General features: G+C 32.4%; 1 protein-coding gene, 1 non-coding gene and 2 pseudogenes across 2 annotated transcripts; 3 read left to right on the forward strand and 1 right to left on the reverse strand.

Moving 5' to 3' along the window:
• Positions 1-545: 545 nt before the first annotated feature.
• Positions 546-3,197, forward strand: LOC25501162 (glyceraldehyde-3-phosphate dehydrogenase, cytosolic). The gene is made up of 7 exons (XM_039829538.1): positions 546-982; positions 1,626-1,769; positions 1,856-1,916; positions 2,009-2,106; positions 2,209-2,351; positions 2,464-2,547; positions 2,675-3,197. The coding sequence occupies exons 1-7, from the start codon at positions 677-679 to the stop codon at positions 2,763-2,765; spliced, it is 927 nt and encodes a 308-aa protein (XP_039685472.1). The 5' UTR covers positions 546-676; the 3' UTR covers positions 2,766-3,197.
• Positions 3,198-4,215: 1,018 nt separating this feature from the next.
• Positions 4,216-5,804, forward strand: LOC120575804 (26S proteasome non-ATPase regulatory subunit 6-like; annotated as a pseudogene).
• A 5,515-nt stretch (positions 5,805-11,319) lies between these two features.
• TRNAV-AAC (transfer RNA valine (anticodon AAC)) lies at positions 11,320-11,393 on the reverse strand. Its single transcript has one exon. It is a non-coding gene; the product is annotated as a tRNA-Val (tRNA).
• Positions 11,394-12,015: 622 nt separating this feature from the next.
• On the forward strand, positions 12,016-13,672 carry LOC25501164 (cytochrome P450 704C1-like; annotated as a pseudogene).
• The last annotated feature ends 936 nt before the right edge of the window (positions 13,673-14,608 follow it).

Raw genomic sequence — 14,608 nt, forward strand, 5'->3', positions numbered from 1 at the left:
AGTTTGTTGTTTAAAATAGCACCCTCTTACTTAAATTTGCTTAAATTTGAATGGAATAGAAAACGTGCTTTAGGGTCTCTCAACTAGTACCTTATAAAAGCTGAAGTTGTTTTAACACGTGTCTGAGTTTTTTGATTACTCGTGTCTTGATAGCAAATTTGTGTGCAAACCAAGTCTATGTTAAGATTATGATGTTGTTCGTTGTTGATCTCATTAATCTTTTTTATATTTCTAGATTTTACTCATGTCATTATGGTGGATTGAAGCTTTTGGTTATAGTAATCAATTGGGAATCAATGCTAAAGAATGGTAGGAGTAGGACCCATAATAAGTGGATGGTATCCTAGAAACTGCAAACTTTCTTGATGAACAGTCAGTATCATCAAATCAAACCATCAGTGAATGAAGTGACGTATTGTTGGGTGGATTGGTTAAAACTTGAGTAAGTCACAAGCTCTCAAGAAGACGCCCAAATCTCTTCCGGATCTCTTGAATCTTCCTCCGCGATCTGGAAGAGATTTGAGCGTCTTCTTGAGCGCTTGCCAGTCAGACACTTACTCAAGTTTTAACCAATCCAGCCAACAATACGTCACTCCATTCACCGATGGTTTGATGGTACTCGCGAAGGTATTTGAACATAAGATCAGTTATATGTACATGTCTATATACATGGCGAATGAATACTTTAAAATGGGGTCTGATCAAGTGCCAGGTTTATTTTGTTCCGTTCATCAAGAAAGTCACCTATTATGGGTCCTACTCCTGTGCCATTCTTTCAAATCCTCAATTCTCAATATTTTCAACTCCCTGGTATCAAACCCCCATGGCAGGGCCTTCCAAAACTACAATTCCCAATAAAATTCCATGGCCCACTCCAGGGACCCCATTGATCTTGCACGAGACTCGTGAAGGCAATCAAGCAATGATTAGTTCGTGCTGCTTGCAGAAGGTTACTGAATCGGCCTTCGGTGCAGCAATCAAGGTATTGCGTTTTGCTTGAATGTTATAATAGTTGTCTGTTCATATTGTTTCTCGCTATAACTCCACTCTATAATTTCTTCATTTTCTTCTTTGCCTCCTTTCTGCATTTTCTATAATTTCTCCACTCTTGGGGTTTGTATTTCTTTGGCTACACTCTTTTGTTGCTTATTATTATGCGGTGCATGTTTTGTTTATATCTATTTTCTTAACATGCTCATGGTTTTCTTGTTTTTTGCATACTGCCGTAACATTTGTCTCTTTTAAAACATGCATGTCATATCGTTATTCAGATCAATGTTGCAATCAGTGTTCTTAAATAGCAGCTATACTGGCGTTGTACCACTATAGTGTAGTGGGTTTTGGACACAGCTATTTTATGCGATACACAATTTAGTATAACAAATGTTGTCGAATAGTTGCTATAGTGGCACTATATCACCATTGCATGGTGGAATTTTAACAAACTGTTATATTCTGCTACCTACGACTGACAACAATGGTTGCAATATCACACTGTTTCTAGCAGGCCACAACTTGCAATGTTTTATTGTATCGTCTATTTACTCAATCTTATGGAGGTTCTCATTGATTAGTTTTGTATAAAGTGTAGTGGGAATATTTATGTTTTTGTTTGTTTGATCTAGGGTGGTGCCAAGGTCATAATTTCTGCCCCTAGTAAGGATGCTCCCATGTTTGTTGTTGGTGTTAACGAGAAGGAATACAAGCCAGAGTTTGATATCGTCTCCAATGCTAGCTGCACTACCAACTGCCTTGCACCACTTGCAAAGGTATTACGAGCCAACTGATATTTTATCCTCTAATATCCATGTTGTTTGCCGTATGAGGTCTTAAGCGTTTCCTGTTTATTTTGTAGGTTATTAATGACAGGTTTGGCATTATTGAGGGTTTGATGACCACTGTTCAATCTATCACTGGTAGGTTTAGTGTTAGTGGGTTGCTGTTGGATCTGTTGTATTATTTGGTTCCTAATTCATTTTTTCATGCTGTTATATTATTTGCCATTCAGCTAGCCAGAAGACTGTTGATGGGCCATCAGCCAAAGACCGGAGAGGTGGAAGAGCTGCCTCATTTAACATCATTCCTATCAGCACTGGAGCTACTAAGGTGAGACTATTTGACTCGGTTTTCAGACTTTTGTCCACCGTTATTGTGTCGTTTACTGTAGTGATTCTCTGGACGTGGTTTTCATTCTGTGTGTCCTACTAGGCTGTTGGCAAAGTGCTTCCTGCTCTGAATGGAAAGTTGACTGGAATGGCATTCTGTGTCCCAACTGTAGATGTCTCAGCTGTTGACCTTACAGTGAGGCTCGAGAAGGCTGCCACCTATGATCAAATCAAAGCTGCTATCAAGTAAGTGAACAATGCAGTGTCACCCCTTCTGATGAAGTATTTTGCTTGGACTATAGTTTAGTAGGACTTAATGTTCTTAGATCTATGATTTTTAACATTTCTGTTTTTGCAGGGAGGAGTCCGAGGGCAACTTGAAAGGAATCCTTGGTTACACCGAGGATGATGTTGTCTCCACTGACTTTATCGGTGATACCAGGTAAATATTATACTAGTAGGCAGTTTAGAAATGTCAATTACGCTGGTTGCTAATGTTTGTTTTCTATTTCTTCATAGAATTATAGTCATCACAATTGAGTTAATTTTGTGTGTAATCAATGTTCCAGGTCAAGCATCTTTGATGCCAAGGCAGGAATTGCCTTGAACGACAATTTTGATAAGCTTGTCTCTTGGTATGACGAGTTGGGTTACATGTAATCTTCAGTCTCTGACCTTTCATATGATTGATGTTTGTTATCGCTCATTATCGCAACATCTTCATCGCTTGTAAACTGCGTTGATTAGCTTATCTTGATGTACAAACCTTACTAAAACAAAGTAAGATGCTGAATTCCTGCTAAAGAAGTATGTTTGGAGTTGTGAATCCACGTGTTCCCTATTCAAGAATCTCTACAATTAAGGTTTCCCCGTCTAGCAGTTTGATTGAAGTTGAACGGAATATTATTTTTGTGAAAACAATTTATGCCATTCAGATCATATGTCGATTTTAATATGAAAGTTGACTAGTTGAGTATAATGAGTCTTTGTTGGGGGGAAAAAGATGTGTTATTATGTGTATACATTTGTATTATTAAACTATATATAGAGTGCTTTTAAATCAAATTAGCGTTTCTACTGGAGTTTATTTTTACATATTGTGACCTGGTCAAACCTTGCTTATTCTGGGGTTTTTCATTAATATTATTATTATAATTGTAGTTGTAGTAGTATTAAATTCATGCTATATACCCAATGTCACCAATGGCTTATGGGCCACCATAATAGCTAGCCTCAAAACATGCCCGGTGAATGGTAGATGCCTTGTAAATCACCATAATCAAGGAAAGAAACAGTTTTGGATAATAAATGTAAAAAGTATACATATACCTAAAAATGATGAATAATTTGTATTTTATATAGTGAAAAGTCACCATACATCCATATAGAACTAAGCTTATAGTTGGACTAATATTACTTCATAGACAATTAAATAACCAAGAAAGAAAAGGATCAATAAATACATATCTTAATGGTTCCAATGATGTAGCATCATGTAAATTGTCATTCTGCAATCATTTACAGTGTTACTTGCAATAAGATTAAGCCAATGACCGTTGTGCCCTGAAAAATCACCAGCCTTTGAGCTGACAGATGAAAATGAGATAATGTTTACCAAAACTTTCATTTTCACTCTGGCAGAGAAGGCACAGTAGCACCATAGTCAATGTCCACCTCACTTGAGGAGGCTGCAATGATGCTACCAGACTGAAGATGTCCTACAGTGAACCCTCTTCGTTGCTTTGCTATTTGGCTGTGACTGTGAGAGCCATATCTTCAAAAGTGATTCTATCTACTTGTCGCCTGAACTTAGAATTCCCGATGGATGAAATTTAGCCTGCCTCTGCGGTTATTATTAATTACTCATTACTCAACATGCTTTCTAGGATATATTGCTCTTCTATTTCAAGATAGACAAAGATATATTAGTAAGTTTCAGTGAAAAGATTACAACTCAGTAAGCACAAGTCCAAAACCTAGAATACTGGGAGAATAGAAAATGCAAAGGTTGGGCCAGATGTGTCATAGGAATTGCATTTTTTCAAATCAAAATTCCTTGAGATACAAAACTATTATTTGAAAATTTCAAATTTTATTATCCTTGCACTAATGATAGTTCATATGAATGTCTCATTTTAGGATTGCTGATGCGGAGGAAAACTTAGGTGAGAGTGAAGTTTGTGAGGCTCACTTGGCAAAATCCTTGTTTTTCATCTGGATTGGGGACAAGGTATGTATATCTATTATAATTTATTTTACACTGTTGCAGGAGAAAGCCTTGGAACATCTCAAGATAACAGAAACCAAGACTGTTGCAGTTGGGCAGAAGATGGACCTGGTATTTTATACATTGCAGCTTGGTTTCTTTGGCATGGATTTTGATCTCATTTCCAAAAGCATTGACAAAGCTAAAAGGTAATTCTTTGAATCTCAAATATCTCTAGTTAATATCCTTTGCTATAATTTTCTGTTAAGAATTGGTTGTCCAACTGTTTGTACCATATGACAGCTTGTTTGAAGAAGGTGGTGACAGGGAAAGGAAGAATAGGCTGAAAGTGTATGAAGGCCTCTAGTGCATGTCGACTCGAAATTTCGAGAAGGCTGCCACATTGTTCCTGGATTCTATTTCAACCACTACCTATGAACTTTTTCCCTATGACACCTTTATATTTTACACTGTTTTGACAAGCATCATAACATTGGATAGAGTTTCGTTAAAGCAAAAGGTACTTCTATTTTTTTTTTTTATGTCGCCATTACACCATTTATCTTTTCTTTTAACTGTTGTTTTGTTGTTTCTTGGCAAGTAAGTATTAACTAGACTAATTTGCATCAGGTAGTGGATGCTCCCGAGATCTTCACAGTGATTGAAAAAATTCCACATCTTAAAAGAGTTTTTGGACTCCTTATATGGTTGTCAATACAAGTCTTTCTTCTCAGCATTTGGTGAGTAGACATTGTTCGAATCACAGTAATTTTCTATGATATCACAAGAGACACTTTGTGCTAAGTTAATACAAGTGCTGATAAATAATTCATTCTTATCTTTTTGCTTCTATGTTCATATATTTGTTTTATTTTGAAATTCATTTCAGCTGGCCTGACGGAGCAAATTAATTTGGACCGCTATTTGCATCCACACTTCCGGTATTACATGAGAGAGATCAGAACTGTCATTTATTCCCAGTTTTTGGAATCTTACATGATAATTGAAGCCATGGCAAAAGCGTTTGGAGTATCTGTGGATTTTATTGATGTGTAAGCGAATGCATCCCAAATGACTTGGTTTTTCGTTTTTAGCATTTTGATTAGATTTACAATGTTGTGGGAGGCTGCTCATTACATTTATTTGTTTCCAGGGAGCTATCACGTTTTATCGCAGCTGGGAAACTTCACTGTAAGATTGATAAAGATGCAGGTGTTCTTGAAACTAGCCGCCCTGATGCTAATAATGCTCTTTACCAAGCAAACCATTAAGCAAGGAGACTTCTTGTTGAACAGGATCCAGAAATTGTCTCTTGTGATTGATCTTTAGGCCATTTTATGTTTAAAAAGTGTATTGAATTGAAAGGCAGAGATACCGACGGTATCAAGGACATCTGTTGAATGCATTTTACTAGGTGGGGGAATGAGCCATGACATTTCAGTAGTCCATTTGATTTCCAAATTAACGAACATCCAAGCTGGTTGAATCATCTCAATCAATTTCAAATTATTTTTTTGAACTGTTTAATTAGTTTTGTGATGAATTTTGGTGTTTGAGCGCGTACATATTAGATATTCCATGATCAAGTTTCTCATTTTTGTTTTACCATTGGGTTTGCTAACTGCCGAGGCGTGATTTCGATACAACTTCAGTTGCTAAATTCATCCTAGGGTTCCTGCCGATTACATATAAATCATACCAAAAAACTACACAATCCTTCTTTGTATAAGAGACATAAAAGAGTGACTCATCATAGAAAATTTTTTATCTAGATTCTTTTCTAAGAACGACTAATTTCTTTGGAATCTCAAAGTTTGTCATAATGTCATCTTTCTTTTCCCCTAGGCCCTCGTGTGAAGAATATGTTGTCTTGAACTCAACCATCATATAATCGGTTTCATCTATAAAATAATATCTCCATATTCTTATTTTTTGTGCTTGTTCGTGATTTCTTGATTCAATACCCTATATGCATAGGAACCACAAACGTAAAAAAAAAAAAAAAACTATAGTATTCATTTATAAACCATCCATAAATTTAAAAAGAATAATTACGAAAACAAAAAAGCATAACAATGTCATAAAAGCATAAGGAAGAATAAAATAAGTCACATGAAAAAAAAAAAAAAGGAGAGATGAATAGTTTTTTTATAGGAGAGACGAAGAAACTACTTTTTATGTGAACATTTGATTCATCAAAATCGCAGCATGAAGGAAATATTACTCTTGAAACATTGACATCAATGAAAAAAAATATGAAGAAAAAAGAATAAAAAGACTAAACAATCTTTGTCTGAACATTTGATTCATCAAAGTCACAACATAAAGGAAATATAAATCTTGGAGCATTGATATCAAAGTTAAAAAAGAAGAAGAAGAACAAAGAATAAAAAACGGGGGATAAAAGTTGTGAATTGTGATGTGAAATTATCTCAATCCATATTTCTAATTTATAGACTTGTTTCACACCGTAATTTGGTATAATAACCATTATTTTTTTAACATTCCTAAAAAACAATTGTTTTTTTTTTGAAGGATAAAAAACAACAATTGTTCTATGCAGGGTATTCATTTACAAAATTATTTGGTCATGAATCAATTTTAATGTCCATAAATTGTTTTAATAGCCATTAAAAGCGTATCATAAAAAAGTCTCCTATTCTAAGTTTTTTTTTTTAGGAAATCTCCTATGCTAAGTTAGAGGTGATTTTGACATATATATGTAACATAATCATTTAAAATAGAGGTCATTTTTTTTCTTCTGATTATGTGTTTTTTTTTATTATTATAATATATGTAATGATCCAAGCATAAACAATTAAAATTTTGGTCAGTGATAATAGTGAATATTTTCTCACTAAATGTTTCATTAAAAAAAATAATTTTTATTAATAGTTTGTTTTCATTATTGTTTTTAGATTATAGTGATATTTAAGTTTGACCCAATTTTTTAATAATATTACAACATATGAACTTCTTTATTTTTTTAATGAAAATACAACATATGCTATTTTTTAAGAACAAAAATACAAAATACAATGAAGTGTATCATTTGGTTTTGTTACTTTTAATTTCAAACACAAAATAATTTGGATATAAATAGATTCATGTGTATATGTGTGTGAAAAGAAAAAATTCATTTAAAATAATTGTTAAGATATATTATATATTTAATATTCCATGAATAGCAACACATCAAATTAGAATAATTTTATAAAACTCAAATACAAATAAAATTAATAGCATTAAATGTCAAATTCATGAGAATGCTTGGTTTACTTCATAGCGCCACATGTCATGAGCAAGCTTGAAAGATTTATAATGCCTTAGCATTATTTGATGTTTTTTTTTTGAATAAACACTTATGTGTTATTATTAATAAATTTTTTTTTGAATAATTCAATCAATTGTTTTATTTTAATCTTTGAATTCAAATATTTTAATTCAAACTATCTTTTTTGAAAGAGTTTTAATTTAAACTGTTTGATTATTAAAAAAAAAAAAAATTGATTCAAATTTGTACTTTTTGAATTCGAAATGTTTGATTTCTAATATAAATTTAAATAATAGAATTTGATATTGTAAACGAAAATAAAAAGTCAGAAATGTCTAACATTATTTGATGTTTTTTTTTTTTGAATAAACACTATTATGCGTTATTATTAATAAAAAATAAATTTGAATAACTCAATCAATTGTTTTATTTTAATCTTTGAATTCAAATATTTTAATTCAAACTATTTTTTTTGAAATAATTTTAATTTAAACTATTTGATTATTAAAAAAAAATATTTGATTCAAATTTGTACTTTTTGAATTCGAAAGGTTTGATTTCTAATATAAATTCAAGTAATAGAATTTGATATCGTAAAACTTCCTTTTATACATGAACATTAAATACAAATATGTGAGGATGATTGTGGTGAGAGTATTTTGTGAGAATGAATATGGTGAGAGCATTTGTAAAAAAGAAAGGGACATGTGGCACCACCAAAACAATAGTAATTTATTTTCATAAAAGTCTATGAAATGGGTCCTAAATTTATATTATATAGATTACTATAGGTTAGGTCGATGTGATGTACACCATTTACTTCTTTTTTTTTTTAATCTTGTGAGAAGCACTCACCAAAATGTATTAAAGAAAAATTGATACAAAAAGGAGAAGGGGGGACCAAGCCAAGACATTCTCAAGCAAACGTGAACCTGAAACTAGGCATTCCTAGTCTATTTTGCACATAATCTGCTCTGACCTCCACAGAAAGAGTGTCATAGATTACAAGAGAATTCAAAGAGAGACCTATGTTTACAAATTTGTCTGCACAGACATTCCCTTCCCTATATATATGAGTTATTAAAAATGAAATGTTAGAGATGTATTCCACCATTTACTTCTATTTGCATTGCGGGACCTTATTATAGACACTAGAAATGAGAGTCATACTAATACCTACTCACTTGTCATGTTTATTTTTGGAATGGACATGTCATGCTTAATACTCCATAGTGTACACCCATTTTTGTGTATATTGCAAGTTGCAACGGTAAAGTATCACTCTCAATATAACACTTTTACTAAACTGTCCTTACTTTATAAGAAAAAGACAACACTAAAGTTGCATTAAAAATTGTGTGAGAGAAAAGTTGGAAGAAAAAAACTAAAGTTGCATTGGAAATGTAAAGTGACATTCATTTTGAAAGAATTTTTTTTTGCTAAAGTGATACTCATTTTGAAACGGAGGGAGTATAATAATTGTACCATCTCTATTATAAACATCTGCCTTAATATTTTTGAAAAGTACATGTGGCATCTTCACATTCTTCATCTCATTTAATGCTTTTTTATCATCCAATCAAATTGAATTATGACTCATTCATTTTTTTATTAGCCAATCAAGATGAACCATGACTCATTTAGTTTTCATCAACCAATCAAAATGGATCATGCCTTGATTTTTTTCCCTATATATAGGCAATTTGTTTTTCATTATTTTCATGTGTCTCTTCCCCCATATATATATATATATATATATATATATATTTTTTTTTTTTGTAATAACAAGTATTTGATTTGTTTTAAAAGCATAAAAGTTTAATCATTTGGTTGTAGATTATAGGGCTGATTTTCTTTTTTATTTGTATCTAATTGTTAATTGTTGATGTACTTTCTCAGGGTCCCATTGGAGAGCATGTGTCTACATTTTACGACTTCAAGACGTTCAACATCAACAATATAATTTTTAGTCGAGACAAGGTTTTGTATTTGATATAGAATCAAGATGTTAAATTTTAGACACCTTAGGTTGATTGAATATTTTTAATGAATTGATATGTTGAAAAACTAATCTCAATAAATTGATTTAGTCTTTATCAATATTTATTTTATGAACTTTTGTCTTGCACAAATGATATATTACACATGAACTCTTATTTGATGAATCCTAATTGATGCTTTTAAACAAATCTCCCGATATGTTAAACATCATCCTAAAGGTTGCATACAATTGATTCACATCATCTAATTTGGACAAACCTTTTCTTATAAGAAGACATATTAACTTCATCATGTTTTATTATGACGGATTTTCACTTAACATAGTTTCTTCAATATAATGTATCAAAAGCTTCAATCAACCATTGATCAATAATCATGATTTTTATTTTTATTTTTTATTTTTTATTTTATTTTTATATTTTTGACAATATAGGACATAATCCTTTAAGTGTCATTTCATTTCATTTATTTGACAATCAATATATGACTTTTTTTCTCCTTTGATTTGTCAATTAGATAGTTACTATTAAATAATTTTTTCAGGGACTATTAAAAATATTGTTAATTTTGCTATCTACACTGTATTATAAATAACATCTATTTGCAAGAAATTCCACGCACAATTTCAATATAAAATTGTATTCTTTCCAATCTTTTATCTCAATATCATGTCTTTTTTGCTTTTTGTTTTCTTTTTTTCTTTCTAAGTTTCACGTATTTGGTATTATTAACAAGTCAAAATGAATTATATTAACACGAAAGTTTCATATATTTGTATGTGAAAATGATGTAATTTGTGTAATTGAAGTTAATTATAGAAATCTATGTCATAATAATAAGAATTTAAGTGTTGGTGTGTAATTTATGTTTTTCTTTAAGACGGCAAAATGAATTATATTACTACCACACTGTACTTTTTCAAGCACAAGATGTACTCTAGAGAAGAGCAAAAGTCAACAAAGATACAATATTAACAGAAAACAAGAAACAGCACATCAAAGGACTAAGCCACCAATTGTGATAGTCAAAAGCAATGTTGCTGAATTTTGCCTTCGACCACCAGAAGGAGATGAGCTTAACACGATCTAAAAGTTGGAATGTCGGACAAGCCTTGTTAGAGAAAATCTTGTTATTTCGTTCTTTTCAAATAATCCAAATGCAAGCACTTCAAATCATAATCATAAAAGAGCGTTTCGATTTTGAAGTACCGGCTAAATAGGCAAACTAATGTAAATGATCGGAAACAACATACGGGGAGGCCGAAACAAAGCTTAGCCACCGAAGCACGTAATACCACAACGATCCAAACACAATACAATTCAGAAAATGGGTGAGCCGCAGATTCTTAGTGACCGCACCCATCCACACAAAGCTGAACATCTTGTGGAATAATACGATGTTTGTAAATTGTCCTTAGGCAATCTATTCCGCAATAATAGCCAAACAAACAAAGACACCTTCAAAGGGATATCTTGATTCCAAAAGTAATCCAGGACCACAACCACCTGATGAGGGACCTTGCTGGTAAGAAGACGATACGCACCGCACAAGAATCCAAATCCAACAATGATGTATATCAATCTGTGTAATTTATGTTATGAGTGCAACGTTTTCCACTCCAAGTATTTAAAAGTCCAGGCAGAAAAAATAATCACTATTTTTTGGGATGCATATTCACACTTTTGCTTGAAGAGTGATATGAAAACCAAAATTGAAAATTTTAAAAAAAAAAATGGCTTCGCCCAGGCTCGAACTGGGGACCTTCAGTGTGTTAGACTGACGTGATAACCAACTACACCACGAAACCACTTGAGTCAAATTTTAAAACTGTTTGTATTTGTTCGCTGTAAAAATGAAATTAGGCCTAAATAGAAGTTCAGTAATATCATGCACACTACCACATAAGATTTATTTCTATTATTATCCATAGATTATTATAGAGAATTACAAGTTTTATCATTCTCTGACCGTTTGATAAATAACATAAAGATGCTTTCATATACAACATATTTGAGCTTTGGAATGTTCCCACTCCATATGCTCAACTTGTCTTATGAAAAATAAGACTAAAATAATAAGGAGAAACTACACTATAACATCCACTAAAATATTTACATGTAAATATCTAAACTCTATAGATTTTTTAAACAAAACACAAACCAAATTTATAGAAAGAGGAGTTTCATTGGTGGTCGTTGGATCGAGATTGGTTGGCCTATGTTTTATTTTAGATTAATTTTAAGGATTATATAAGTATTTATGTTTAAATTTGGAGTATTCGATCTTGATCTAATGGTCACCTGTGTCATGATTGCGTAAATGCGCGAGGTCTTGATCACGGAGAATCCAAATTCCTTCCAATTACATCATATATTTAATTTTTAAGTGTATATTACATATCAATGCTTGTTGAAAAATTACTTCAACAATATTTAGTAGAGGTCATTTTGTCTGGAGCATAGATGATCAAACTTCTCTTGGATTATATTTACAGTAAGCTACTTTTTCTATGATCAAAATTCATAGTCTCTAAAGAAAAAACACAAGAAAGTAATGGATATTTTGTACACCTTGTTGACTTTCATAGCCTTCTTTTTTCTAGCAATTTTCCTAGCCATATGTTTCATCATGATGACAATCTTCAAAGGAAAATCCATAGGGGACCCAAAATATGCACCTGTAAAAGGCACAGTGTTCAACCAACTATTCTACTTCAAGAAACTCCATGATTACCATGCTCAATTAGCAAAAACTCATCCAACTATGAGGCTTCTTGCACCAAATCAAAGTGAGTTGTACAGAATAGATGTGAGAAATATTGAACATATATTGAAAACCAATTTTGATAAGTATTCTAAAGGTAAGTATAATCAAGATATTATTACTGATCTTTTTGGTGAGGGGATTTTTGCTGTTGATGGTGACAAGTGGAAGCAACAGAGGAAAATTGCTAGCTATGAATTTTCTACAAGAGTTCTTCGAGATTTTAGTTGTTCTGTGTTCAGAAAGAATGCTTCCAAGTTGGTTAGAGTTATATCAGAATTTTCTCATGAGGGTCTGGTTTTTGATATGCAAGTGAGTAGTTTTATTTTCCTAAAAATATTCAAGTTTATGTTGAGGAAGCTTTTAGTCAAGGCTTCTAATATCTGCAAGAGATTATTAGGTTTTTACATTGAGCCGTACACATTTTTACAAAACCGGCTGACAAGGAATATCACTTTTTATAAACTCATTTTATACCTTATCTTTATTCAACGTAGGACTTACGTTTTTTATTCAATAACGATATGTCCCAAAACATATAATATTACAATACAAAGCATGATGTATATACAATTTTCTATTATTCTTAGGACTTACAAATGAGATGTGCATTGGACTCTATATTCAAAGTTGGATTTGGAACAGAATTGAATTGCTTAGAAGGATCAAGCAAAGGGAACTGAATTCATGAAAGCATTTGATGAATCAAATGCTTTAATTTATTGGCGCTATGTTGATCCAATTTGGAATCTTAAGACTTGTGTCCCTAAGTGCTTTCCTTTCATGTGACTGTAATCTAAATATTTCCATGTTAAAATGCACCTATAAACAACATTATATATTAGATTTTGTGTCTTGTTATGATACTATTTTTCAAGGATGGAAGAACTGCTGATGCGCCGGATGTTCTTCCCGATGGACACAAAGTGGAAAAGGGCGATGGAGTGTACTACTTGGCCTATGCTATGGGTCGAATGTCTTCCATCTGGGGGGAAGACGTCGATGAATTTTGTCCTGAAAGATGGATTAACAACGGAATTTTCCAGCCTGAATCACCATTCAAATTCGTAGCATTCCATGTAATTTGTAAATTTGTTTTCCTTCAAATTTTATTGCTTGATAAGACCTTTTTTTTATGACACATTATAGTGTGTAAGTTTCCATGTTTCAATGCAGGCTGGACCACGAATGTGCTTAGGGAAGGACTTTGCATACAGACAAATGAAAATAGTTGCAATGTGTGTTCTTAATTTCTATAATCAAGAAATGATTGAGTATTCTCTCTCTTCTTCTTTTTTGACAACCACCATGGCCAATTTGTGAAGGGATGGCCATCATCGCGACGCCATAAGCCGCAATGGCGTGTTTATATGGTAGATAACATTTTCTAGAAGCACTTCGAGATGCAAAGTCATTAATTATTATATCCATAATGTTTATTTTTTCTCGTAAGAAAAAAGGAATGACGTTTTTGTTAAGGGTTATACCAAAGGTTTGCACTGGATTGACTCATCGACTGGTGGTTGGATGTTGATAAACAACATTCATAGCATAGGACATCAATCTCTTTCAATCTTTCTCAAATGCCATTCTCTAATTACAACATCTTTCAATCTAATGGATTATTTCTTTGAGAATCAAATGAACTCCAACCACATTGTTATTTTCCATATATAGCTTCAATTTAAACATGTCTACCTTAACCCACATCGGTGATGGAACCGCAAGATGCATGTAAGAACCACTTAAAACTTTAGATAATGGTGCATGTAAGAACAGCATGATGCTCGTATTTTCCTCAAGTAGTATAATGTCTACTCTTAGATCCTGTAATTTGAGGATTTCGACGAGATGTGGACTTAGCGTGAAAGGGTCTAAAAGTCTTAGAGTTTGACAAGACGTGAGTTAGTAATACAAGACCGTCGAAGCCAAGCAGTTACTGTTGAGGCATGAAGATTTTGAATTTCAAAAAGAAGCGGATTTCTCAATGAAAATGTGGGAGACAAGCGGTTGTCCAAATGGAGGAAGTGCTGATTGGGGAATGAGGCTTTTTCCAGTTATTTTGCTATGTAAAAATAGTAGTTTTTCATAAGGAAAATAGTTCGCAAATCACTTATAGAAATTCTACAACACTCGAAGTACTGGCGAGAGAGAAAAGAGTTATACAAAATGTATGTAAATGATTTGTTGAACCTTTATTTTTAATGCAATGTAATTTATCTTTTCTTGAAGTTTCTGCGTTTTTAACTTTTAGCCTTT

The sequence above is a fragment of the Medicago truncatula genome, chromosome 8, assembly GCF_003473485.1.
Source record: "Medicago truncatula cultivar Jemalong A17 chromosome 8, MtrunA17r5.0-ANR, whole genome shotgun sequence".
Classification (NCBI taxonomy): Eukaryota; Viridiplantae; Streptophyta; class Magnoliopsida; order Fabales; family Fabaceae; genus Medicago; species Medicago truncatula.